General features: G+C 42.0%; 2 protein-coding genes across 5 annotated transcripts in view; both read left to right on the plus strand.

Annotated features, from left to right (window-relative positions):
• Nucleotides 1-4,226, plus strand: part of SCUBE1 (signal peptide, CUB domain and EGF like domain containing 1) — a 295,284-nt gene extending 291,058 nt beyond the window's left edge. For all 4 annotated transcript variants that reach the window (XM_074936783.1, XM_074936793.1, XM_074936801.1 and 1 more), the window contains one exon: nucleotides 3,286-4,226. In XM_074936783.1, coding sequence (XP_074792884.1) covers nucleotides 3,286-3,438 — 153 coding nt within the window. In that variant the 3' untranslated portion in view covers nucleotides 3,439-4,226. The remainder of the gene's footprint in view (nucleotides 1-3,285) is intronic.
• A 13,590-nt stretch (nucleotides 4,227-17,816) lies between these two features.
• Nucleotides 17,817-25,347, plus strand: part of TTLL12 (tubulin tyrosine ligase like 12) — a 58,189-nt gene continuing 50,658 nt past the window's right edge. The window contains exon 1 of the mRNA XM_074936823.1: nucleotides 17,817-18,125. Coding sequence (XP_074792924.1) covers nucleotides 17,970-18,125 — 156 coding nt within the window. The 5' untranslated portion in view covers nucleotides 17,817-17,969. The remainder of the gene's footprint in view (nucleotides 18,126-25,347) is intronic.

The raw sequence follows: 25,347 nt of genomic DNA on the forward strand, positions 1-25,347 counted from the left end.
AAGAGGTGTTAACACACAATGTTAGACAAGAGGTCTGATTTTTAAGTTCATGGTGTCAATTAAGTAACTGCAGTAAGAAGGCAACAATGAGCATTTGTTCACAGTCCTGCTGGGCCAAGAGAATAGAATGACATCCTCCACTGTTGTTTGTAGGCCAGATCCCTACCTGCACAGGACAGATATACTTGTCCTCTCTGACAGCGTACTATCGCTTTCTACCAAATGCATTGCTGAAGGTGTAAGGAAAGATCCAGTGCAGTCTACGACCTAGGAAGGTCTATAAAATGGGAGACTCCCATGATGTGACTGACATATAATAACTGTTTTCATGAAAAGAGGCCAGCTGCCTGCTGAAATGAAGAAGTGTATTAGCAGGAATAAAAAATACACTGGCTCACTCACAAAGGCTGTTGCTCTGGGTTCATGACACCTTACCTCTCTGCCAGCTTTTGTGGTACTTTCCTGCGCATCAGAACTGGGATAACGCGCCATTCTCTTCCCAAGATCACCAGCCACACAAGGTTCTTTATTACCCCAATATATAGCCGACCTCTGCAGCCCTGTATCCGCAGCTCAGCCTCTGCCACAGGTAGACCTACTTCTTGCCATGTACACATGATATGTTTTCAGGGAGGTGCTGGTCCATCATCTTTGCTAACATCCCATTTTCCTGGACAAGGGTATGCCTGTAACCTGAGTCCATGAGGCCTTCCATTGACGCTCTTCCCAGACTAATAGATACCACATATGACTGGGCTCCAGTGTCATTCAGAAAGGATTCCAGGCCACAAAGCTGGCTGTTATAACAGCCCAGGTAATCGCACTCCATTGTCAGGCACATGGGTGCTGGAACAGTTTGTATAGTGGGGGTGCTGAGAGCCATTGAACTAAACTGTAGACCCTGTATATGATGGAAATCTCTTCAAGTCTTCCTGCCTTGTGTGGCAGTTTGCAGTAGCACCCCCAGCACCCCTAGTTCCAACACCTGTGATCAGGCAGTCTCTCCTGATATGCCCAGCCTAGCTGCATCAGAAGGACAGAAGCACTCTCCCTAGATTGCAGGATTGACAGGAGCAGCCCTCCTAGAACCTGTGTATCCCCCTGTTTCAAGTAACTTGGGACTCTGTCCCATCAAGAGCTTCCCTGAAGCTCCCCAGACTGGGATATCCTTTCTTCTGGTCTCCCCTGATGAGCCACTCCTGGTCTGCCAGGCCACTCAGGCCACTTGGCTCCTTCAGCTGTCATGATTTTCTGTATGGAATTAGTATCTGGGCATAACCACCAGGCAGCAAAGTGCCATAACCTCTGAGCCTGTGGGCATGCTCTATGCAGGAATGGTTCAGCCTTGAAATGGTGCCAGTACATCTCTGGAGTCAGTCCCAGTCTATCCACAATGGCAGCCTTCACCACAGGATATGAGCCCACCTGCTCGTCACTTGCCACTCAGTAGGCTGCCTGCGCTTCGCCCATCAGAAGTAGTGCTATGGGGTCTTCACAAGTAGACTCTTGCCAGCCGCTCATTCAAGGGTACAGAGGAAAGGCTGCAGGTCATCCTCTGGCCCCCAACTTTACCAGGCCAGGGACCAGGCAGCCTGAGCTACTCTTTTCAGTAGAAGCCAAAGTCCCCAGAAAACCATGGCCTAGCTGCTTCCACAACCACTCTTGTTGCTATAATTGGGTCTCTGCCACCACCGCTGAGTGGCAAAGCATGCCCCCTTCTGTTTCTGCAGGCTCTCCATCAAATCGCAGGAGGACAACTGGGTCTGCTGCTGCTGCTGTTCCTGCTACCACTGTAGCACAGCTATCTGCTGCTGCACCATCACCAGCAGACATATCACCTTTTCCATCTTTCCTGATTACCCAAACTGGGTGGGGTGTCAGTCAATATTCACAGGCTTCCATTTCCCCTTATCTCCAGCGGCCGATCACTGGCCTGCATGTTCCAACACGTGCTATCGCATGTTCTGACCACAGCACCCTCTTGCAGTATTGTATAGTGCAGCGGCCACTCAGCCTCAGTTTCCCAGCTGGTCTTCCTCTCCTCCGTCCAGCCCCCAACTCCCTCTGAGTTAGCCTTCCAGTTAGGTCTCTTACAAGTCTACCCTCCCAGGGCACTCAAAGTCGCAACAAACATGAAGCAACATAAACTCTTCCCATTCCTCTGGGACATCTGGTAGGCACCAGTCTTCCCCAGTGCCTGGCCCTAGCTAGCCGCCTCTTCCATAGTGAGAGCTCTACGTCTGCTCTCTGTGTCTGATTCTTCCAACTGAGCAGGGCTCTTATTTTTAAGCTCCTCCCTGAAAGCCTATCTCCTGCTCCAAATGTCTTTATTTGGGCTGATTGGGCCTTTCGTAGCCCATTAACCTCTTCCTGCCTTGTGTGGCAGTTTGTGTGCCCTATTAGTCCTGCATGAGGGTAATAATATAGGGCCCATCATACTCCAGTGTAACTGCATTGGTATTACTCCTCATTTACACTTGTGTTCGGGCCCCCATCCAATGTCTGTTGAAGTCTCTGGGAATATTTCTATTGACTTCAATGGGTGTTGGATCAGATCCTGAGCGAGATCAAAACTGACTTAGAAATTACAATATATAGAGTGGGTTGGGGACTGCTTCAAATCATGCCATGTCTCTGGTGGCCAATGTTCATTGTTGTATGCCTAGAAGAGATGTTGAGTTGATGAGTTCAGCCTTGTTCCTACAGAAGACATCACAAAATAACCACCAATCACAACTGGCATTTTGGAGGCCCAGTCCTCCAAGGATTTGGTCAATGGGATTTGAGGTCCCTCAGGCCCTGTCTCACTTTAGTCACGTGTAAGGTTAGACATATGCCTAAGTACTGTACTGACTCAGGGCATTAGCATCTTGCAGGATGAGGTACTTGGAGAACTCCGTGATTGAATAGGATGTGGAGACCAAACTGCCCCCTTACACGCAGACAGAAGGCCCTTGTGGAAAGCAGTTGAGTATACTGGAAGATCAGTGTGAGGTAGTCTGCAGTACTGTTGCCCATATTGCACCCATTTTGTGGTTAACAAGATGTTTGAATGCATCAACCTGGCACCTACCATAAGCACTAATTACACATGTTAAAATGGAGAAGTTAGTAAACTGTCTATGGTATAATATGCAACAAGCAGCATGGACTTGACCATGCTGAACCTGCTTTGCCGAATGGTAGCTTTTGCCAAAGAAAATCATAGTGAACATTGATTTTAAAAGTTGTGCAAAAACGAATACAATCAAAATATGTGCCTAACATATACTTTGTCTCTCCTAGGACAAGAAATTGATCAAAGCCCTCTTTGATGTATTGGCACATCCTCAAAACTATTTCAAGTACACAGCACAAGAGTCAAAGGAGATGTTCCCACGATCATTTATAAAACTATTGCGATCAAAAGTTTCCAGATTTCTACGACCATACAAATAGCTTCCTAGTGATATTCAATTTGGGGTTATTTCCTGTCAAATATTGTATTTTCCTCCACAGTAGAAACATTTGCTAATTGGAAGGTTATTTTTTGGCAGTCTTTACTTTCAATTATATACTGAAGAATAACTATAATGTTTTATAATTGTTAAAAGCCAATATTCTGAATGGGATTTTTACTTCAAAGAAGAATACTTGTGGATCCTTGAGTGCATCTAATTGAAGATCCAAATTTGTGTCTGCACTAGTGTTTCTTCATGTTTCATTTGAAAATGTTTGTTTTAGAAAATATATTTTCTAAGCCTTTTCATTTTCTAGCAAAAATAGTTTTCTTCTAAGCAAAGAAGAAACCTGTTCAACCTGGTTAAACAAACTACCTGTTTTGTGATAGAAAGGAATATGTAGCATAAATACTATTTGGATTTTGAATTGCACTTGAACTTTATATTTGAAATTTTAGAAGAAAACAAAAAAAATCTAAATTTTGTTATTTCCCATTTGTGGTTTTGTGGAGACTTTGTTCTAGTATAAACCAAAAAAAGAAAGGGGGAAAAAAAAAAAGGAAATGGATGTATAATTTTGTTTTATGGATTATACAAGATTGAATCCCATGCCCTATCTGTTTTATCTGCCCTATTGTAGACTTCTTCAAAGGTCTACCACTACCTGTCCTGCTGCAGATACAGTCATGGAATTTTATATGCCATTGGGTCTCTTTGAAGACTTTTACAATAGAGTGGATGAGAAACAAAGAAAAAAAAGTAGTCGTCCGTTTTTCTTTTCCTTATTAGAGCATCTAATTAAGTACAATATATAAATATATAAATATATACTTCTATTTGTGGGTACATTAGTAATATTATCTTTAGTTACTGTAAATATTACTCAGGCTTAAATCTCTACTCCCACGCACAGTATTTACTCGTATCTATGTGTGACTTCACTTAGATGATTAAATAACTTCTCCAAGTGCTTGTAACTTCTGTTTATCCCAAACTGAAGTGTCTTTGAATTTTATGATACAAGAAAAGAATAACTTTCACTTAGACAGTCTTGTCAAGTATAAATTATTCGGTGGAAGGATGAGAGATTTTAGTTCATGTGAAAATTCATTATTTTGCTACCTACTTTCCAATATCTCATTCAGCAAGTGGTCCTATTCTTCCTCCTTATTCAGGTACTCCTTTTGTCAAAATCAATAGGAGTTACTCCTGAGAAAGGAGCAATGAATAGGACTTCAGGAGAGATTAACTTTTACATTAGATTTGACATCTCTAAATCATTACAGAAATATACCTCTTTTGTATAAGTCAAATTTCTAAAGGGGAAAAAACAGAAATAATTTTTGCAATCCATTTTAAATATTTTTAAATTAATTAAATATACACTAGTAGCTGGATCCTGCATGCCTTGGGCACCCAAAACTCCCACTTACTTGAGTAGCAGATTCACACCTAAAACACCCATTAGCTTCATATGAACATAAGAAATTGCCATAGTATGTCAGATTAGTGGCCATCTTCTGACAGCAACAAGAAGGTGCAAGAATCCTGTCATCCCCATCAATTCGCTGACGTAACAGTGGATTTTAATGAGAGATTGTATATTTTTGTTAGCTCCACAGCCACTTCATTTTTCAGTTTCTTCAGAACTCTTGGAGGGGTACCGCCTGGGGTCTGGTGATTTTTTTCATTTACCAGGGAGGTTCACCACCCTCCCCTTGGTCCCTCATTTTTATTATCTAAGGAGAGTAGGTATCACCCCGACATCTCTTGTGGTGAAGACTGTGGCAAATACATCATTTAACTTTGCTCTTCTGCTGCTCCCTTATCTTCCTGGTAATCCAAAAGACCTATGAATTCTCTCAAAGAGTTTGTGCTTCTGATATATACTTTAAAGATGTTTTGCACTAATTTATATGCATATATTTTTATGTCTGGCTAATCACTCTTCAAACTCCCATTTGGCTTTCTTAATTTCCAATTTACATTTTATCGGCAATAGTTTCTGTTCCTTTCTCCTGGCTACAGCTGAGCTGGACTGCCATTTCCTGAAAGATACCTGTTTGGTTTTAATCCCTTTTTTAATCTGGCCATTTAGCTGTTTGGGGGAGAGGGGAGTTGCCTTCTTTCCTGTTTGTTCTGTTATAGTGTGCTGAAAATAGTCTCCAAACTGATTTTAAGTTCTTTGTTTTTAATTAAAGGGCCTTTTTGAATAGCTTCCTCCTTTTTAAGGAAAATTCTCCTTTCAGAATTGAATGTCACTGTCCTAGCTTTTATAAGATCTCTTCCTCAAGGGTGGTGAACTTAATTTTTTAAATGATCACTATTGCCTAGTAGGAGTCCAAGGATGGGTGTCCCGAGGGATGTATGATCAGTGCTAGGCCTAGTGCATTTGTAGAATGGAAAACCATTTGCTAACCGTAGGGGCGGGGGAGCTAGTAGAAATACTTATAATTATACATAGTTTGTACAATAAATTGCAGTGGATCATACAAGAATCTATGTAGATCACAAATATGCATGCATAACTCTGAAAGCTCAAAGACAACTAGAAAGAAACCTGGTATTTCAGAGTGATGTGAACATTGCAAAGGTGTCCCAGAGATTATCCAGAATGGTTGAATTGGTCATCATTACCGCAATCCAATTTAAAGATATTGGAAAACTGACTGAAATTCTCAAAAGAAGACACACAATTTAAAGAAATGAAATAACACCATCATTTCCTGAAGGCTGCACATTGTTCTCTGAACTTTCAAACTGCATTTCTTAATTTAAGGAAATAAGTCTGGGTCTAATGCTGCGCAGTACTGAATGTCTCATGCAGACTATACGGCACCTAAAACCCCCATTCAGCAACTCACAGGATTGGTCCCAACAACACTGTAAAATATTACTGGCCTGCAGGGCAAATGATCTTTTTTGCAACACAGCACAAGGTAATTTCCCTTGCAGGTCAGGAATCCCTTTTCAGTGCAGTAACACTTTTAGGGCTTTCAGTTAAACTGGTATGAAGCCAGGACAAAGGCTTGTCTACACTAGGGAGTTGCCCTGATCACAGCCATTGGTGGCCAGCCAACAGTATAGCTGCACTAGTGGAAACCACTAGCAGAAGCAAGCTAAACTATGATTTGCACTGGTGCAGTTTACCCCAGCTTAAAATGGCTACGCTACACTGGTGCTTATTGCACTTTAACTTGTCTACACTAGAGGTTTGTACTGATGCACCTACTCTGATGTCTGGCCACTAACTGCTGCAATCCCCAGTATAGACCAGGCCGAGCTCTGAGGATGCCCTCCATTACATGGATGCAACACTCACTGATTTGTTCCCAGGTAATAAAGGTAGAATTTGGGTCATTGACTGTGCTGTAACCAAGAGAACAATTTGGCCATTACAAGTACACAGCTGACATACTGAATGTTTCTTGTGCTGTATATGTAGAAAATCATATATTTTATGTGATGTTTGTGTTTCCCCATAGAAATGTGCCAGGCAGATGTGCAAATTTCTAATGAAAAAAGTTAGCATCAAGTGATAGATAATATTGTCTTAGCAGATTTGGGATTCTTGTTAATACAAGCTGGTTTTCATAAAAACGCATATAATATTTCACTTACATGATAAAAGTGAAAATTGCTATTAAAAATCCCCATCCAAAAGTATGGTATGAATTTCAGAGCTGTGTGAGGGCTTTGAAAAACCAAGTTGGTGACTCATATTGGCAGAAACTGTCATTCATCAAATAGAATATGGTGCCGCATTAATGTGAGTTGGGCTTCTGATTTGTGAATGTTTGTATTTTCATTAACAGCGGTCACAGACTGATATGGCAGTTTGTCAGAACATGTCACCATTCAGTAACAGCAGCAAAGCAAGAAATGGCTTGTTTTGTAGGTGGAGATAAGCTATCAAACTTCGGAGACTCAAAGCACGTGGGAGAAATAGGAACATTAATAATGCTTCCCTCTTTGTGAGAGAGGCACCTTCATGATACCAAAAAATAAGAGATTCAAAATTGCAGGTTGCAGGTGTGAAAAAAATGGTAGATCTTACCTAAATAGAGAATATTGCATCTATATCTAGTGCGGCAAATGATCTCCCATTTATGGCTTCACGTGTTACTACAGGGCGATTGAAAACTGTATTAATTTGTGATGGCCTAATTCCATATCCACAAATGACCTTTTTTTGTTCAATTTGAAAATGTTCTTATGTTTAAAAGCTGAACACCAGTAGCACTTATTTTTTAAATCTCTCCTCCTACCCTAAATTCTGCACTTATTGTTTTAGAGAGATGGTAATGAATCATCCCTAAATATTCTTCATCTCCCACAAAAACGACAGACTGAATATATTTTCTGTGATCTTGTAGTCTGCAATAATTAGAAGTTGCTTGATAATAATGCCAAAATCATCACACTTACTAATTGTTAATAACTGTTATGGGGTAGGCATGTGGGTTTCATTTGAGCACAGCCAGAAACAGGGCACTGAATTCAATGGGCCAGATCCTCAGCTGAGTATTGCCTTCAATGGAGTTACGACAATTTAAACCAGCTGAGGAGCTAACTCAGTAAGACTGAATTTTTAACTTTTGATATATTCTTTCATCCTACCATCTTTCCCTACATTCCTCCCTCTGTTGTACACAAACAATCTCTAAAACACTTTTTCTCTTTTTGCCTTATCTTTGTGTTTTGTTTTGTTTTGCCCCAGAGAGTAAAGTCAAAGCACTCTATGGTATAATTATTGGAGATGAGCCCAAATCACGAGAACACCCGCAAACTTTGTGGAAGTGTTAAATCTGAAGCTGGCTCTGTAATTTGCCACTCGTTCCAAACCCTCTGACAGGTCTGAAGCAAAGCCCTGTATTTGAACTTCCCAAACTTTAGGAAGTTTTGAATCCAGATCTGGACATTATGCTTGCTGCATATGTCCAGTAATTCTGTTTCTATGTGAATGATTGTGCTATCAGAAGATGATGTACTTTTATTTATTAACTCTGTCATATATCTTCTCTAGGCATGGAAAATCATGACGTAAAAAGTCTATTCTCCATGGGCTGACAGACTGTACATCCAAAAGGCTGTTAGTGAGTCCTTAACAACTGAAGTGGGTTGGCAGAAAGAATTGAGGAGCTTTAAGTGAAAAGCATCCTGTTCTTACACTGAATCTTAAAAAGAGGGAGAGCCATATGCTGCATCCATGAAATTCTTCAGTAATTTAGTTCATTTATCCCAGCTGCCACAGTGGATGCTAATCTTCCCTCATTGGTGAGACAATTGTTGGAAAATAGGTCTATCTTCCAAACCTTGAAATTTAAACAGGATCAAAGCTATTTCTATGAGCTACAAAAGAATGTTCTGCAAATCTTTGAATGTAATATATAGAATGATACAATACTGAAGAGAGGAACTATAAAAAGGCACTGGCCCTGATTCTTCTCTCACACCAATTTTACACCACAGTAACTTCACTGACTTAGTGCATTTACTCCTGTTTTACACTGGCTTAAGCAAGAGGAGAATTGGGCCCAGAGTTTTCAGAGAGTCTGCAGTTTGATTTATTAGATGGCTTCTAATAAGCGCGATTGATTTTTCAGTCCTATGTCATACAAGTAGGACTACAAAGAAGAGATTTTGATCCAATGTGGGCAAATTATCCAAAATTAAACTTCCAAACTAGAAAGGCTCCCTTGTTAATTTACCCAGCATATTTGAATTTATTATTTCAACCATTTTTATAAATAAACCAGGATTAACTATTGTGGATATCTACCTTCAAAATAATCTTTAAGAGTGAAAGCAGCATTGTGATTCATAGTCTACTAAAACTGCTACATCAACTGGTCTTTGACTTTACTGATGTCTGGATTCTGACTAACTTTTAAGGCTCTTTAAAAAAAAATCTGGGATGAAATCCTGACCCCATTGAAGTCAATGGCAAAGCTCCCATTGACTTCAGTGGAGCTAAAGAGCCGGACCTACGAATACGATTACACATATTAGTGTGATGGTTTCGTCTAACTGCTGTTTCTTTCTTTAGTTTAAACTATCATTTGATGGGAATGTCAGTAACTGGGAAAGTTCTATAGAATCTCAGCACGTTGAGACTTTTGATACTTATTTAGATAGTTTTCTAGGATGAGAGAATGTTGTGAGCACTTGAAAAAAAATGAAAGACTTTTGTCTTCCACTAGAATTGTTTTTGGAAGAAGGGAAATTACTGTAAAATAATATGACCTTATTCCTCAGTTTTGGGCTTGGATGCAAAAGCAATCTCTCTCTCTCTCTCTCTCTCTCTCATCACACTTTCCACTAGAACAGAAATGTACAGGAAGATTAACTCTTTAAGGCAAAGAATTGTTATCTAAGTATCTGAATATATACAATTCCAGTTTACTATTTCATTTATTTATTCTGTTTCTACAATTAGTTATTAATCTATAAAATTAATGTGTAATATACAACAATAAAAATGTACAGTGGCACCTTTCGATGTAATAATTTAAACCATCTGTATTCAGAATGCTGAGATAACAAGTTTAAATACATACGAACTTTTGCAGTTGGGTTTCAACTTTTGCTTATGTATGGCACTGATTCTACTTTTAAAGACAATAACTCTAAGTACTATTCTGTGGCATTTTAGGAATATTCAGTGCATTGTATTTTAAATGACTGTAGTAAAGGAGTAACTTTAATTTAACACTTGCATTGTTTTCATTCGGTGACTGTAGCTTTATACTTCCACAGCATACCCAGAAATGTGTACTCTAAGAAATACAGCTGAATTACTTATCACTAATTAATCTTCCACATTCAGGAAAACAACAAACAGCTCTGTTTAACAAAATTTTATTTTAATGAATGAGAAACATCTTGTCTTTTTAGAGGGTTATTATTGTTTTTCTTTTTAACATTTTTTTAATTAAAATTATTTTGTAAATATGTTGTTTCTGCATTTTATACCTTGGAAATACTGCTAGTTTGCAGTGACAGCAGTGGTTACTGAAATGTGATGATTAAAAAGTTACATTAGGGCCCGGGTTGCATTTAGTCAGTTGCAAGATTCATTTCTATGGTTAGTCCTGTTATTCCTGCAGTCTCCCTGGGATCATAACAAAGGTTTTCTCGGGCAGTATAGCCTGCTAGTTGTGGTAGCAGTGACTATCAATTACCATTCTGAAGTGCTTACTATTTTCATAACATAAAGAACGTGTAAGTTAAAGTAAGCGTTAGCTTGATTAAGGGGAAAAAATAAAGTCCAGAAACAAAAAGGGGATTCAGACCATTATGCCCAGTATAGTACAGCGATCAGGAAAAGTACACTATATCTGTGTGACTTGGTTGCCGTGGAAGTGGTAAAACTACGCATTGGTCCTGATCTGGGAGTCCTTAATCAGGCAAAACTGCCACTAAGATCAGTGAGAGTTTTGCCTGATTAAAGTCAACTATATCCTTTATCTGTTTAACAGGAACGTCTGTTAGGCTAGACCTGGGGGGGAAATTACTGGTAATATGATACTGGTTTATGTACTGTTTTGCTGTTTATAGATCACTGGGCATGAGTGATGATTTGAACTAAATCCTTGTAGCTGCTGCTGGTGAGGCTAAGGTTTATTACCTATGTAAATTATGTACAAACAGCTATTTCCATATGAATTGCACCATGTTAGTTAGAGCAAAGATAGTGAATAACTGTACAAAGTTTGATACTTAGAAAATAAAAAACAGTGGTCTGAGCTTTACCGACATTTTAACAAAACTGACAAATTCAGTAGTAGCAAATGTTGTTGTAAATGTATCTTATCTAACTCTACATTTCCCTTTGCCTCTGTATAGCAATAGCTTTGTTTAATATGTCAAAGCTCAAAATGAAGCATGTAATAAAACTTTTGCTAGAATCACTTTCATAATAAACGTAAAATGGAATACATGCTCTCTACTCCTCTCATTCTTGTGCCTGGGCAAATGGTGCAGGTGCAGGCCAAATGCACAGAACAATCGGATGCGAAAACTTTTTGTAATAATGTCATTTTTATATCTTTGGCTAATCTGCACTGGTGAACAATGAGGCGCTTCTGATACGCAGACAGCAGGCAGAGTTCATTAGTGTTGAGCATAACAGACTTGTTTCTTACAGATCGCCGGCAAGTGGGGATCTCGTAGTGACAGGTGTTCCCTCCATGTTTTCTCCATGGTAAACAAGCCCCAGATGTGCCACATTTACTCTTTTCATATTTGGGTCTTTGGTTACTTTAGAAGATGTGGGGCAGTGGGTAGCGGTCATGGCCAAGGGAGAGCCACATATCACCCACTCCAACAACCTTAGAATTTCCTTGCATAAAGTAATTCTGACGCTATCAGGTTTACCTCGTGTGGATTCCGACACTACATTTTCAGACTCCCCTCAGCTGATGAGTTGGCCCAGACACAGGCAGAGTGTCGATGAGCATGGCTCCTTAGGGATGGAGGTGCTGGCCCTCTGTGGAATCCACCCCAGATCTTAGGAGGCCTGTGACTTTCAGAGACACCTGCTGCCCGTTCCATGGAGCGGTGAGTGAGCAGGAGGGGAATCCCACTCCTGCCCCTGACATGATGATTTGGAAGAAAGGCCAAAAGTCAAAACCTAGAGTTCCCTAGCCCCTCCAATCTTTATTCCAGAGGAAAACATGATTTTGCCCAATGTCATTTCCATAGAACATTCTTACGTACTGAAACAATGGTACTGTTGTTGATTTTGATATGTCACATGTATAATCATTATGCAGCTTCAATCTAGTGAACCAACACAAATTGCCCATCAATGGATAGCCCAGATGGTGAGTAGATGGTAAACTGAAAAGGAAATAGGAAAACAGAGCATCTGTAGGAACATCAACAGATCATTTAAAGATGTTGTAAAAGGTGTAAACTACCATCAGATATATGTAGTGTACTATTCTAGACTGAAAGAATGAATGTTAAATCAATTGAGAAATTATTATTAAGAGGCATCAGCTTTGTCACCTAGTAGCTGCTTGCAGACAGATTAATACAATTGCTGGAGGTTGTGGTGGGTTTTGTTTGGGTTTTTTTAACATTATAATAATTTATCTCATGTAGAGCAGACTCATGATAGTGGACATACTAGAATGAATGGTTTTCTGCTGATAGATAAATGCTAAGTAGTTTAGTTTATTCTGACAACAAGAATAATTTCTCATGTGACAAAATTCTGCTCCATTGATTTTACTTATGTTGTACCAAATTATGAATGGTGTAGATATTATGAGCAGGACTGACAGAAGTAGGTGCTGCATAGAAAGTTGCGAATTTATTATGGGTAATTCGCCGATGCTTATTGTAATTTACTCCTTTACTGTGAGAAAGAATTGGCCGCAAAATAAATTAGTCTTTGAAAAAACAAAATAACATTTTTTAATACAAGACTTGCAAGTTTATATTTTTCCCAACTTTTAGAGCTTGTCTTCACATGCAGTGCTACAGTGGGGCACCTTCAGTGCACAGTGCAGCCGTGCTGTGGTAGAGCTTTAGAAAAGACACTATGACACCGACAGGAAAGCTTCTCCCATCAGCGTAGTTAATTCACCGCCCCGAGAAGGGTACCTTTCCCACACCTGAAAAAGAACACACTGTGGCTCAAAACCTTCTCTCTCTCACCAACAGCAGATGGTCCAATAAAATATATTCCCTCACCCACCCTGTCTCTCTAATATCCTGGGACCAAGGGGGCTACAAACTGCACTGCATACAACTTGGGCAAGATACTTAGTCTTGCTGTGCCTTAGTTCCCCGTCTGTAAAATGAAATTCTATTTCTTTTCTCACACCATTTGTATTGTCTAGACTGTAAATTCTTCAGGGCAGGGACTGTTTTTTACTGTGTGTAGGTGCAGCATCCAGCACAATGGGGCCCCAGTCTCAGTGGTGCCTCTAAATGCTACAGTGATGCAGGTAATAATAATAGGATGTATATGATCCACAGAGTTTGGAACTGGACCCAAACTTTCCCAAAGCTCAAGGAAGTTTGGATCAGCATTTGGATTCAGGTCCATCTCTACTTTTATTTTTAGACAACGGTCAGTCAGCCAGCAATCTGACAGGGTACCCTCAGGTATAAGTGCAATAGAGTAGGCTTCTAGATTTGAGCCTAACATCTAGGCAGGTAGACTGAAGAACAAGCTGGGTTTAGGCCCAAAATAGGTATCTTGGAAGGGCTGCATGTTATCACTGACTCTTGTCAACTGTGATATTGAAGAAATTTGAAGAGCCACTGATGGAAAACCCACAGGAGGGTGTATCCACTGTTGGATGAAAAATTAGTTATTTGTGCCTTGCAGATGATATTGATCTAATTGGATCATCATAAGAAGTGCCAAAATTGCCAGAAAGAGTAGCAGTAGAAGCAGAAAAGTTAAGTCTAAAGATATCACACAAAAAAACAAAGACAATGGTGACATCTAAGTTGATTGAAAAAGTGAAGCTATTTCTACCAAAATCTGAGGAAGAATTAGAGTGCATTGAGCACATCAAATAGCTAGGTACTATGACTGCAAGGGACCCTTAACATAATTTAGAGATTCGACGTACAATTGGACTTGCAACTGCTGCTCTAGTGACACTCAGTCTGGTGAAGCAAAGGCATTACCATGCAGTGTAAAATGAAATTGCTTGTCTTCAGCATCTTGCTACATGCATGCAAGACATGGATGCTAAGGAAACTCAGATATTCAGAGGCTTTCTGCAATCAAACTGGAGTGCTACAGGTAATTGCTGCATGTTATCTATCCCTCACACACAACTAGCCATGATGAAATCACCTGGATTTACAGCATATAAGTGGAGAGATACTAGATATCATCAAGATGATTGGACAAAGAAAACTTGAGTTTGCACGACATGCGGGTGGATGAGCCGTATTGGTGCCAGGTGCCAGAAGCGGGAGTGCCTGCAGTGAGTGTGGTTTGACAATGCAGCTGACTGGACAGGATGTGATATGACATGCTTCTCAAGGTCGAAGACCACAAAACGTGGAGGAAAATTACTAACCAAGGATTCTCTTGTGTTATGTTTACTGTTCATTGTGCTATGACTCAGTAATGCTTTGCACTATGAGAGAATATATCTATGTATGTATTGAGTTGATGGCAAAGACAGAAAAGACAAAAAGCTCATCCGAAAAACTTCACAACCACAATGCAGTGTCTAGGCAGGCAATGTCACCATGATACTTTGTCATTAGTCCTCCACATTTTAATCACAGCATCCGTATTTTTTTAACCCACAATATGTAGCAAAAGAATCTATGATGAAATGAGAACAGTGCACCAGGATACAAAACCAAGGAGCAATCAAAGCTGGAAATACGAATATTTAGTCATCACATACTGTTTAAATCTGTAGCTGTTTTTAGCCATAGCCTTCATAATAAAGCCTTCATGGTGGTAGGCGGAGGGAAACAACCAGAGGATATGGCAAGGATGACCTATCCCCCTTTGATTAAGAGTGTTTGCCCATCATTTTCATTCAGGTGTCCAATCTGAGCAATGTGTTGGATCCTCAACTGCAGCTGGATGATTGTAGAGCAGCAGCATCCAGGAATGATTTTTTTAAACCATCTGCACCTCGGCAAGAGATTGCTACTGTTTCTTTCAGATACGGACCTTGCTACTACGAGCCATGCCTTTATTACCATTACCACAGTGTGCTCCACACAGGGATGCACCATAAATCAATCCAGAGATATGCGACAGAGCAGTAAGCAGATGCCCGCCTGCTAAGCAGGTCATCTGTAGCCCATCATCTGCACTGGCTGACTATTGGTTTCTGGGTTGAGTTTATGGTGTTAGCTTGGATCTATAAAGCCCTGCTAGAACCTTGCTGCTTATGAGACCACCTCTCTCCCTGTGCCACAGTGCTCCAGAGTTGCTATCAGCAAAGGTGATTGAGTTGGATCCCACTTCATTTGAGAGGAGGCTTGGTGGTACAGCATACGCTGTGAGCTCTGAAACTAACTCCTCCATCTGATCTAAAAATGACCCTGATCTGTTCACTCTCAGAGCATGCTGCAAGGTGCATCTATTTGCGAGGGTGGGGTTTAATGAGGGGTTACATCAATGTGGAGGTAGAGGAGTTTTGTGTATTAAGTTCGGTAGAGGATTCAGTGCTGTTGGCTATCAGGGGTAAGCTGCTATGTAAGTTTATTTTTGATTTTGTAACTGGTGCTGGGGGTACCTTGAGCTTTTGGACATACCGCCTTTTTATTATTGTAGGTAGGTAGGTAGGTATAGGGCCAGATCCACAGAGTTGTCAACCCTTGTGAATGTATCATGCAGCTCACAATACTTTATGGGGTTGCCATTAGTGCTTGCATCAAACTATGGCTGCCATCTCCCATTGTTTCTATAAGATTAAAGCCAGGCTGCCACTCTGTGGGGAGGATGCTGACCAGGAAACTATGAGGAGACAGAGGAATGTAGAGAGGATGGGGGAGGGGAAGGCCTGAGGGAGTGCCAGGGAATATGGGCGGGGGGAGACAGGGTAGAAACTGACAGGGATACTGGGGAATGTGAGGAGAGCAGGAAGGATAACGTAAAGAGCAACAGGGGGCAGGGAATGTAGATGGTAGACTGGTGACAAGAGAATGGGTGACCATGGAGGGAGAATGTTAGGGGTCATTGAGACTGGGTGGAAAAGTGAGAGAGACAGGATAATGATAGGGAAGGGGGATGAGGAAGGACGCCTGGAAGCTCCCCTTCCCAGGGATTAGGAGAGGGTAGGTAGAGTCCCTTCCAACCATCCACCTGAGAGGCCTGTATTTTTCATGTATATTAAATGTTGAATCTTGAATCTGAAATGTTTGTGTACACTTTGGAGGGGGGGGAAGCTTGCCCCTAATAGCGCAAAAAACAGAAGGCAAAAACAGAAGACAGAAGACAAAAAACAGAAGACATAACATGAAAACTATCATGATTTTAAAGCAAATTCATGCTTTATGATTTTTACTGCTCAGTGTTGGCAATCCTGACTCCATCTCCTCTTGTATATTGACCTGCTGGAGCAGACCTAGGTGAATACTCTATCCGAGGAAAATCCACAGTGAGAGGAGATTGCAGCCATACAAGGCATCCACAACTCCTGGAGAGCTCCCATGCAGCAAGAAGAGCCTAAAAAAGTGGACAGCTCTGGCCTGAGGAAGTGTCTTAGTGACAGCAGTCAATTCCATCCACAACGTTTATGGTGCCTCAAGCAAAACTGAATTAAGCAGCTCCATCCCATATTAAATCAGAACATGTACAGATTTAGCGGGAATTATTTCACCTTACAAACTGAAAACTTTGGGAATTTGCTTCCCTGCAAAAAGTGCCAGCAAAAGCACATAATTTGCCTATTACATTGGTAGACTGAGACATCCATAAAGTGAGAGGTGAAGATTAAAAAAGCACATTCTATATTTCCACAATCATTTTAAAAACAAATTTGTTTTATACTATTGATGGTGTCTCTCTGGTTTCTCTCTGTTTGGACAATGAAAATAGATTACTCAGTTTCACTTTGGTTACAGGTTTCAGAGTAGCAGCCGTGTTAGTCTGTATTCGCAAAAAGAACAGGAGGACTTGTGGCACTTTAGAGACTAACAAATTTATTTGCGCATAAGCTTTCGTGAGCTACAGCTCACTTCATCGGATGCATTCAGTGGACTGAATATCTCCACTGAATGTCCACTGAATGCATCCAGTGAAGTGAGCTGTAGTTCACGAAAGCTTATGCTCAAATAAATTTGTTAGTCTCTAAGGTGCCACAAGTGCTACTCCTTTTCACTTTGGTTACAGTTTGGCTCCAGGCTTACACTGAATTCCAGATGGAGCTGATGGCAGGATTTGGGGGGCCTTTTTGGAAAACCCATTACAAACAATAATTTGAAAAAGTTGCTCGAGTGTGATCAAGAAGTGGCTGGCATCATATGGACTGTGGAGAAGTGTCTAAAAAACAGTGCAAGAGGCTGTAAGTGGAGCTGAAATGAATTCATTTCATGTATTAAACATGGCCACATTGGCAGATCTGCCCTGAACTAATAGCCTGGCCCCAAACACATCTGATCTTTGGACATTCCCATCTATGTACCTATTTCACCAGGCGCCCTATCTTTGTAACGAGCCAAACCGAAACACCCTCCCAAAAAAAAAAAACGAAAAAAACAACCCCACGCCACGCTGGTGTGGTTGAAATCTGGAGGTGATTTTTTGCCGGTTGCCTATTTGCCAGCCAGCTAACGGGCAATTGCAGCGGCCGGGTGTATCCCTGCTCTCCCGGCACTCGCACATGGTGCTGTGCCCACTGCTCCGGGGGGGGGCAGGCGTGGGGAGGAGGAGGAAATAACCCTGGTGCAAACCACCCCTGCAGCGGAGGGGCCCGGACTGCGGGCGCTCGGTGATTTCCAGCCCCCGCGAGCGGCACGGGGAGCCCTGTGCCTTTAAAGCGAGTCCCCGCCCAGCAGGCTCTGGCGTCGCGCTAGCGGGCGATGGCAGAGAGACGCCCCAAAGGCGGCAGCAGCAACATGGAGGGGGAGAGCCGCGAGGAGCGCCAGGCGTTCGTGGCCCTGCACGGAGCGGCGCTGGGCGCCTCGGGGGTGCCCGCGCTCTACTGGGAGCGCCTGCGGCACAAGCTGGAGAACGAGGTGGGCGCGCGGGCGGGCGTCGTGCATCGCGGGGGCCGGGGCTTGGCGGGGGGGGTCCCCGGGAACACCCCTGGCACGCGCCGGAGCCCAGAGGCGCTGCCCGCCCCGGAGCCGCCCGCCCGTGCGCCCCGAGGGCGGTACTTTCCTGCCGGTGTTTGGTTAAAGGATCTCCTGGCTGGAAGGGCTTTTCTCCCCGCTTTGTTTCCCAGGGAGCCCGCTGAACATCTCCGCTCCCTTCTTCAGGCTGGCTTGGAAACGAAACTCGGCTCGCTTGGGCGCTTTAAAGTCGTGCGTGGTTGGGCTTAAATCCTAGGGGAGAAACAGGAAGTGTGTGGAGAGCTTTTCTCTGGATCTTTCTACAGGTGTTTTAAGCTAATGATGATACTTGGCATCATCACAGCCTGTAGGTCTGGGTATCTTTAAAATGCTGAACAAAGACTAATTAAACCTCTCTAGCACGTGAAATGCAGCTGAAGTTATTCTTCCTTTCTCAGTATAGTTTGGCTTTTAGTGGCCGCGGGTGGGGGAGGGCAGTGACAAAGGGAAAAACTCCAAAAATATTAAACCACGCAGCAAATGCTCCTTGAGCCCATAACAAAATAATAGTATTTTCTCTATATTATTAGTTTATATTGCAGTTGTGTGTAGAGGCCCGAGTAAGGATCGTGGCCCCCAATGTGCTAGGTACTGTACGAACACCCAAAGACAATGTCCTTGGAAAGCTTAAAATATAGACCTGTGCAGAGGAGGTTTCCTGGCAGTTTTGAAAAAACGTATGAATCGATGTATTGCTCCATAGCGCAGGAGAGAGTGGAATTTTTTGTCAGCTATGTTTTGTGAATCTAAAATAGTAAGCTATAACTAGGAAATATATCCCTAACATCGTGTAATCATTGATAGAAGGCTTTAGGGGTTTTGGAAGCTGACGGGTGGTGCTATGCAATAAGTCAGATCTAAAGAACATTGGGGAGAGGGCCTTGCTATATCATGTAGCCCCCAGCACTTGGCACTAAAGGGGACATTAAAAAACCAGTGAGCTGTTGTATCTAAATATTGGCGTTTTCAGTAACCTTAACGTATCATGGGCTGGTGTGGTGTTTTTTTTTGTTTGTTTGTTTTAAAACAAACAAACAAAACCCTCTTTATCCACCCATTTGACTTCCAGATTTGCCCACTTGGCTTTCTGGTTAAGAACAGCTCCATCCAGCTCTCTTGAGAGCCTGTAAGTGCCATCCTTTGAATTGGCCTTCCTTGATGATCACTTGATGATCACTTTAGATAAGCTGTTAGCAGCAGGACAGTGGGGTGGGAGGAAGTTTTGTTTCATGGTCTCTGTGTGTATATAATGTCTTCTGCAGTTTCCACGATATGCTATGCATCCGATGAAGTGAGCTGTAGCTCACGAAAGCTCATGCTCAAATAAACTGGTTAGTCTCTAAGGTGCCACAAGTACTCCTTTTCTTTTTTCTTTTTTCTTTTTTCTTTTTATCCTTTGAATTGGCTCTAGCTCTGGAGATTAGAGTACTATACCGAACAGTATGGGAACATGTACTGCCACTGCACCAGTGGACTTTCCCCCTTCATGTTTTCTTACTACAGACTGGCAGTAGCCACTTCAAAGTTACAACAGGAAACTAGCTTAAACTTTTTATGCTTAACTTGACTTTTTAAAACAAACCGGGAGGGGTGGGAGATCCACCTCATCTTCGTTTACACAATTTCCCCCAAAATAATTTAGTGCCTGATAGCTCATCTGCACATCTTATCCTTGGGTACAAAATTCCTATGAAGTTCTTAAAAATGTCACTTTTTTTGGTTTTGTTTTTATCATATGTCCAAAATGGTTTGGCCTAAAAACTCAAAATTCTGTCCCAGTCCTGAAACGACTTGCACATGAGTGACTTCATCCACACATGCTTAGGAGTCCCATTTGCAAGTTTTGTTGGCCTTGCTGGGGAGAAATTTATTTACATGTTTTAGGGGGAATTAGTGGGGGGGAAATTGTGATCATATTATAGGCAAGCCTGATAACGCTGCTGCTGTTAAGGTTGCCACAGAGGTCTCATTATAAGACCCTGTTTCAAATTGCTTATGACTTTGCCAAACTTTAAACATTTGGGCTGAAATTTTCCGTGCTGGTATCTGCCTCATGCTGAATTTTGTGGAAAATTTTAGTCAAACTGTTCATCTGTTTCAAAGAACTATTATTATTATTATTTTATTTTGGCCCATGTTAAAAACAACAAAAAGGTGACTTTTCCATGATTGGAGCATGATTTGGAGCAGGGATGTGGGGGATGGGCCTGTGGAAAATCTGCCCCAAAATGGTATTTCACCCACGCTCATTAGCCACTTGTAAGAATTTAACATCTAAATCCCTAAAGATTCTGTCTCCACTGGGCCCACTTGAGCATCTCATACTTCCTAGTGCAGACTTGCCTTTGCGTGTGCCATCTGAGCATGCTCCCTCCAGCCCAGGGCTACAGGGCTGAAGCTGGAATTTCCTGGTAGTGGCTGCTCTGGTCTGAGGTGGGGCTGGATACCAGAACTGAGAGCAGGGAGTGAGTCTGTCCTGTGCTCTAGATGACCCCCTTACTGGGACCCAGGCAGCATGGAGGAGGAAGCTGTCTGTCTGATTCTAATGCAGAGGGGACAAAAGCCACACCTGAGGAGTGAAAGGAGTAGATTGAGACAAGGAGTCGGAGTCTGAAAGTGGTGGGGGGAGGAGGGAGAAACTGCCTGGGGAGTTAGAGAGACAGAGACTAGCTTGGCAAGGAGGCTGGGAGTTGTGGTTGGGAGGGCAAGCGGAGGAGGGTAGGCTGTGGGTGGGAGTGCTTGAGGGAAAGAGCACTTGAGGGGGGGGGACAGTTGTTGGCCTTATTGAATTCCGGGAGGCAACACGGAGATTGGACAAGGGAGACCAGGACTGACTGTATAAGCTAGGAACCAGTGGGTGGGACAGGGGAGGAGAGGTGACAAGGAGATGCAGTGGAGGGGGAGACTGGGATTGGCTGGACAAGGAGAGTGGGATGGGGAGGGTCGGGAGAGAGACAGATCGGATGCGGGACTGGGAGAAGGAACTGGGACTGCTGGGCTAGAAGATTGGGACTGAGACAAGGAGCCAGGGGTGGGAAAGAGAGAGAACTGGGACCGGGACAGAGCAAAAGGTCAAGCAGGAGTGTCAGCGCGGCCCCGACCCAGCACCCTAGCTGGAGTGCTGGAGCTGGGCTGAGCCGTGTGGTGTGGCTCACGGGCCGTAGTTTGCCCACCCCTGTCGTAGCCCCTGCACAGCTGCCTGCTTCAGGCGGTGTGGGAACCCACAGATACCCATTTTGTCATGGATATTTTTAGTAAAACTCATGGACAAGTCATGGCTTCTGTGAATTTTTATTTTTTTGCCCCGACTTGTCCATGAGTTTTACTAAAAATATCAGTCACAAAATCTTAGCCTTAATTATGATTCAGTCTTTATGTGATCACATTCTCTCTCTCACCCCCACCACCCTCCCAGACCCCTGCCTCATTCAGTACATAGTCTTGAGGGGGGAAATTGTATGTGCTCATGTAATTATAGACTGTATCCTAATAAATGTGCACGATGGGACTGAATTAAGTTTGCAAAGGCAGCCTTAATTCTGGCATCTCCGAACTTTTGAGTGCTTGATTTTGCAGCCTTAATAATATTCTTTTATCGTATTCACTCCTATCGCAAACTGTTCCTGTACAAAAATGCACATGTGTGTGTAAGAGAGTGTGGAAAGAATAATAAAAATAGCTTGGAATAGGACTTACATACTCTCACACCAAGATAGGAAGGCCGAGGAATGAGTTAAGTAGGAATTTATTAGAGGAAGGATGTAAACAGGAGGCAGTAAAAAAAAAAAAAAACTGGTGAAGAGGCTCTGAGTGCTAAATGGTTGCCTTGTCGGGAAGCTAAGAGGAACTCATAAACTGTCAGACTGTTCTGTTAAAATCAGACTGTGGCTTTTTGGTTTTGTTTTGCTAAAGAATGTCTGGTCCTGACTCCTTGTCTATTAGGGCAGGGCAGAGAAATGCTTTGTGCAGAGAGCTGCCATATGGTAGCAGGATGCTGTACTTGTTTCTCTGTTCCTTTTGCTCATGGTTGTAGTCCAAGTTACTCTGTTTGTGTGTACACCGAACAATGTTCAACATTTTTAATAAATGTATATAGAGAAATTGGCCTGCTGCTGACACCAGGATCTACTGCCAAAGATGCTATTGCTCCCATAGAACTAGAGCGAAGGGTCATCTGGGGGAGGGCTAGAAATTCAGAAGGAATTATGGTGAAGAGGCAATGGACTGGGATAGACATGTAGGGAAAAGAGCGACACTGAGCTATGTTTCCTTAATAGAATGGGGAGCTCTCAGAGAGGCAGGAGTAGGAGGGGCAGGAGAAATGGCAGGCATGGGAAGGGTGGTTGAAAGGGATTGTGGGGTCTTCATGGGGTAGAAGTTAAAGAAAACCAATGAGTCATGGAGTGGAACAGGGGAAAGTCCCCTGTGTTTGGTTGGGTGGAAGGAATCTTTTCTCTGTTAACTTAAGCAAGGCCTAAAATTTTCTAGCAATATAGAATTTTGAGTGTTTTAATGTAGATAAAAGTTCCCCTCTCCCCGTCAGTACCTCTACAATTCACCCAAATAGAGCTCTTTCCCAACACAGCCCTCAAACACATGTGCACACGCACACATTCCTGCCTTTGTTGGATGTGCCGAAACATGCAGGAGCTCTGTTTTAATGGTCTTCATAAGATGTTTTTGGAGCAGGATTCCTCTCCTGTGAGTCATATATGTCGTTTGGACTTAAGTTGTTGGTTTTCTCATTTTAAAAAAAACTTAATCTCCCAAACAAACAAAAAAACTTTAAAAAGAGTTTAGAAGTGTTCCTGTGGGCTCTGCCAACAGCCAAAAACCATGTCACGTTTAATTACAAAAATTCTACACTTCAAAACATTGTTCCCTGAAAAGGTAAGAGTGTCTCTTGGAAATAAACCATTTTCCCATCCCCATGTGGGAGACTGCCAGTTCCCTCCTGCCATATAATACTTCATCCTTTGCCCTCGTAAAATTTGCATCTTCTATACATCTGTAACAAATTACTAGGACATCATAAAATCCCATTTCTAGTATATTGTAATGCACAGTATTTTTGTACTGCAAAAAAGTTACACGTATAGTTGTTACACCGTATAGTTCAGTACAGACTTGCACGACTTACGTAAGCCTATGAACCCCAACAGAGCAATCCAATTGTATTTATAATCATTTCGCTGTTCTATCCACCCGCTACCCTGTGAAGAAGTCCTGTGTGTTCTATAGCAAGCTGAACTTCAGTTCTGTGATAAGGCCTCTAGATTTTGGGGCATTCATTTGTGGCAAACAGAATCTTTGCAGTCGTTTCATTTCAGCTAGAAATTGAGGCTATGATGAAGCAGGAAAAAGAACAATACAGCCAGTACTAACAGGCTTTGTCACTGAGATATTATTGAATGTATTGTGCAGTGCTCCTGCACTTTCAGTATGCTGAAGATTTCTGCGTTGGTTGACAGCCTAACTACATTATGGAAATTGTCAGGGGTGCTGGAAGCTTTGGCAGCTGGATAGAGGACAGTTAGGGGGCATGCTTACGTGAGGAAGTAGGTTGGAATTGTGGGATAAGTATGTTAACTAGATGTTTCTGCCAAGGTAATATTCAGTTAAATGCTTAAAAGTGTCACCTTTAGTTTTCTGAGGTTAAAAACCCAATTGTGATGAATGCAGATTACCTTGAAAATATGAACGAGGTCGAGTTTGGCTGTCCTCACTTGGGAGCAATTCACACATCTCAGAACCATGTTCAAGGCTATCTTCACAAATATGGAGACTACAACGGGTCATACTGAAAGGTGAACAGTCAGGCTGGAGGGAAGTTACGAGTGGAGTTCCTCCAGGATCCATCTTGGGGCCAATCTTATTTAACATCTTTATTAATGGCGGCGCAAAAAGTGGGATTGTGGTAATAAATTTACAGAGCACATAAAGTTGAAAGGTATTACCAAAATGGAGGAGGACTGGAATATCCTACAAAAGCATTTGGATGACCTTGAAAACTGGAGTAATAGAAATGGAATGAAATCTAATAGTGCAAAGTCATGTACTTGGGGACTAACAGCAAGAATTTTTGCTATAAACTGCAGACTTCTTAGTTGGAAGCAACAGTGAAGGAGAGAGACCTGGGAATATTGGTTGATCACAGGATGACTGGGCTGCCAATGTGATGCAGCCTTGGGAAAAAAACCTAATACAGTCCTAGGATGCTTCAGGCGAGGTAGTTCCAATAGAGACAGAGAAGTGTTAGCTCTGTTATATAAGGCACTGGTCAGACCTCATCTGGAATACTGTGTTCAGCTCTGGTCTTCCATGTTTAAGAAAGATGAATCCAGACTGAACAAGTGCAGAGAAGGGCTAATAAGATGATCAGAGGAATTGAGAAACTACCTTATGAGAGGAGACTTAAGAAGCTTGGCTTGTTTAGCGTAACCAAACAAAGACTGAGGGGAGATGCGATTATTCTGTATGAATACATCAGAGAGATAAACACTTGGGAGTGAGAGGAGTTATTTAAGTTGAGGGCCAATGCTGGCACAAGAACAAATGGATATAAACTGGCCATCAGCAAGTTTAGGCTTGTAATTAGATGATGGTTTCCAACCATCCGAGGAGTGAAGTTCTGGAACAGCCTTCCAAGGAGAGTAGTCGAGGCTGTTATAAAGATAAGGGTAGCATAAAATCCCTCCTTGCAGCTATACTGAATCACTTTACTTGTAAGGGGTTAAGAAGCTTAAATAACCTGGTTGGCACCTGACCAGAGGGACCAATAAGGAAAGAAGATACTTTAAATGGGGGGGGGGGGGAGGTTTATGCTTGTTTGTTTGTTCCCTCTCCGGATGGAGAGAGAGAGACCAGGCAGAAACAACATTTCTTTTTTAAAAAACATACCTGAAATGATTTATTTAAGATTACAAAAATTGTAAGTACGGCAAGGAAATGCGTTAATTATTTTTTGTTTTAGTTTGTGAATTATTTCTATGCTAAAAGGTAGTTTTATTTTTGTGTTTTGTAACGGTAAAACTAGTTCAGAGGGGAGTCCTCTGTGTTTTAAAATTTTTTTATTACCCTGTAAAGCTACCTTCCATCCTGATTTCATAGGTGTGATTCTTTTACT

The sequence above is a fragment of the Natator depressus genome, chromosome 1 (genome assembly GCF_965152275.1).
Source record: "Natator depressus isolate rNatDep1 chromosome 1, rNatDep2.hap1, whole genome shotgun sequence".
Lineage (NCBI taxonomy): Eukaryota > Metazoa > Chordata > Testudines > Cheloniidae > Natator > Natator depressus.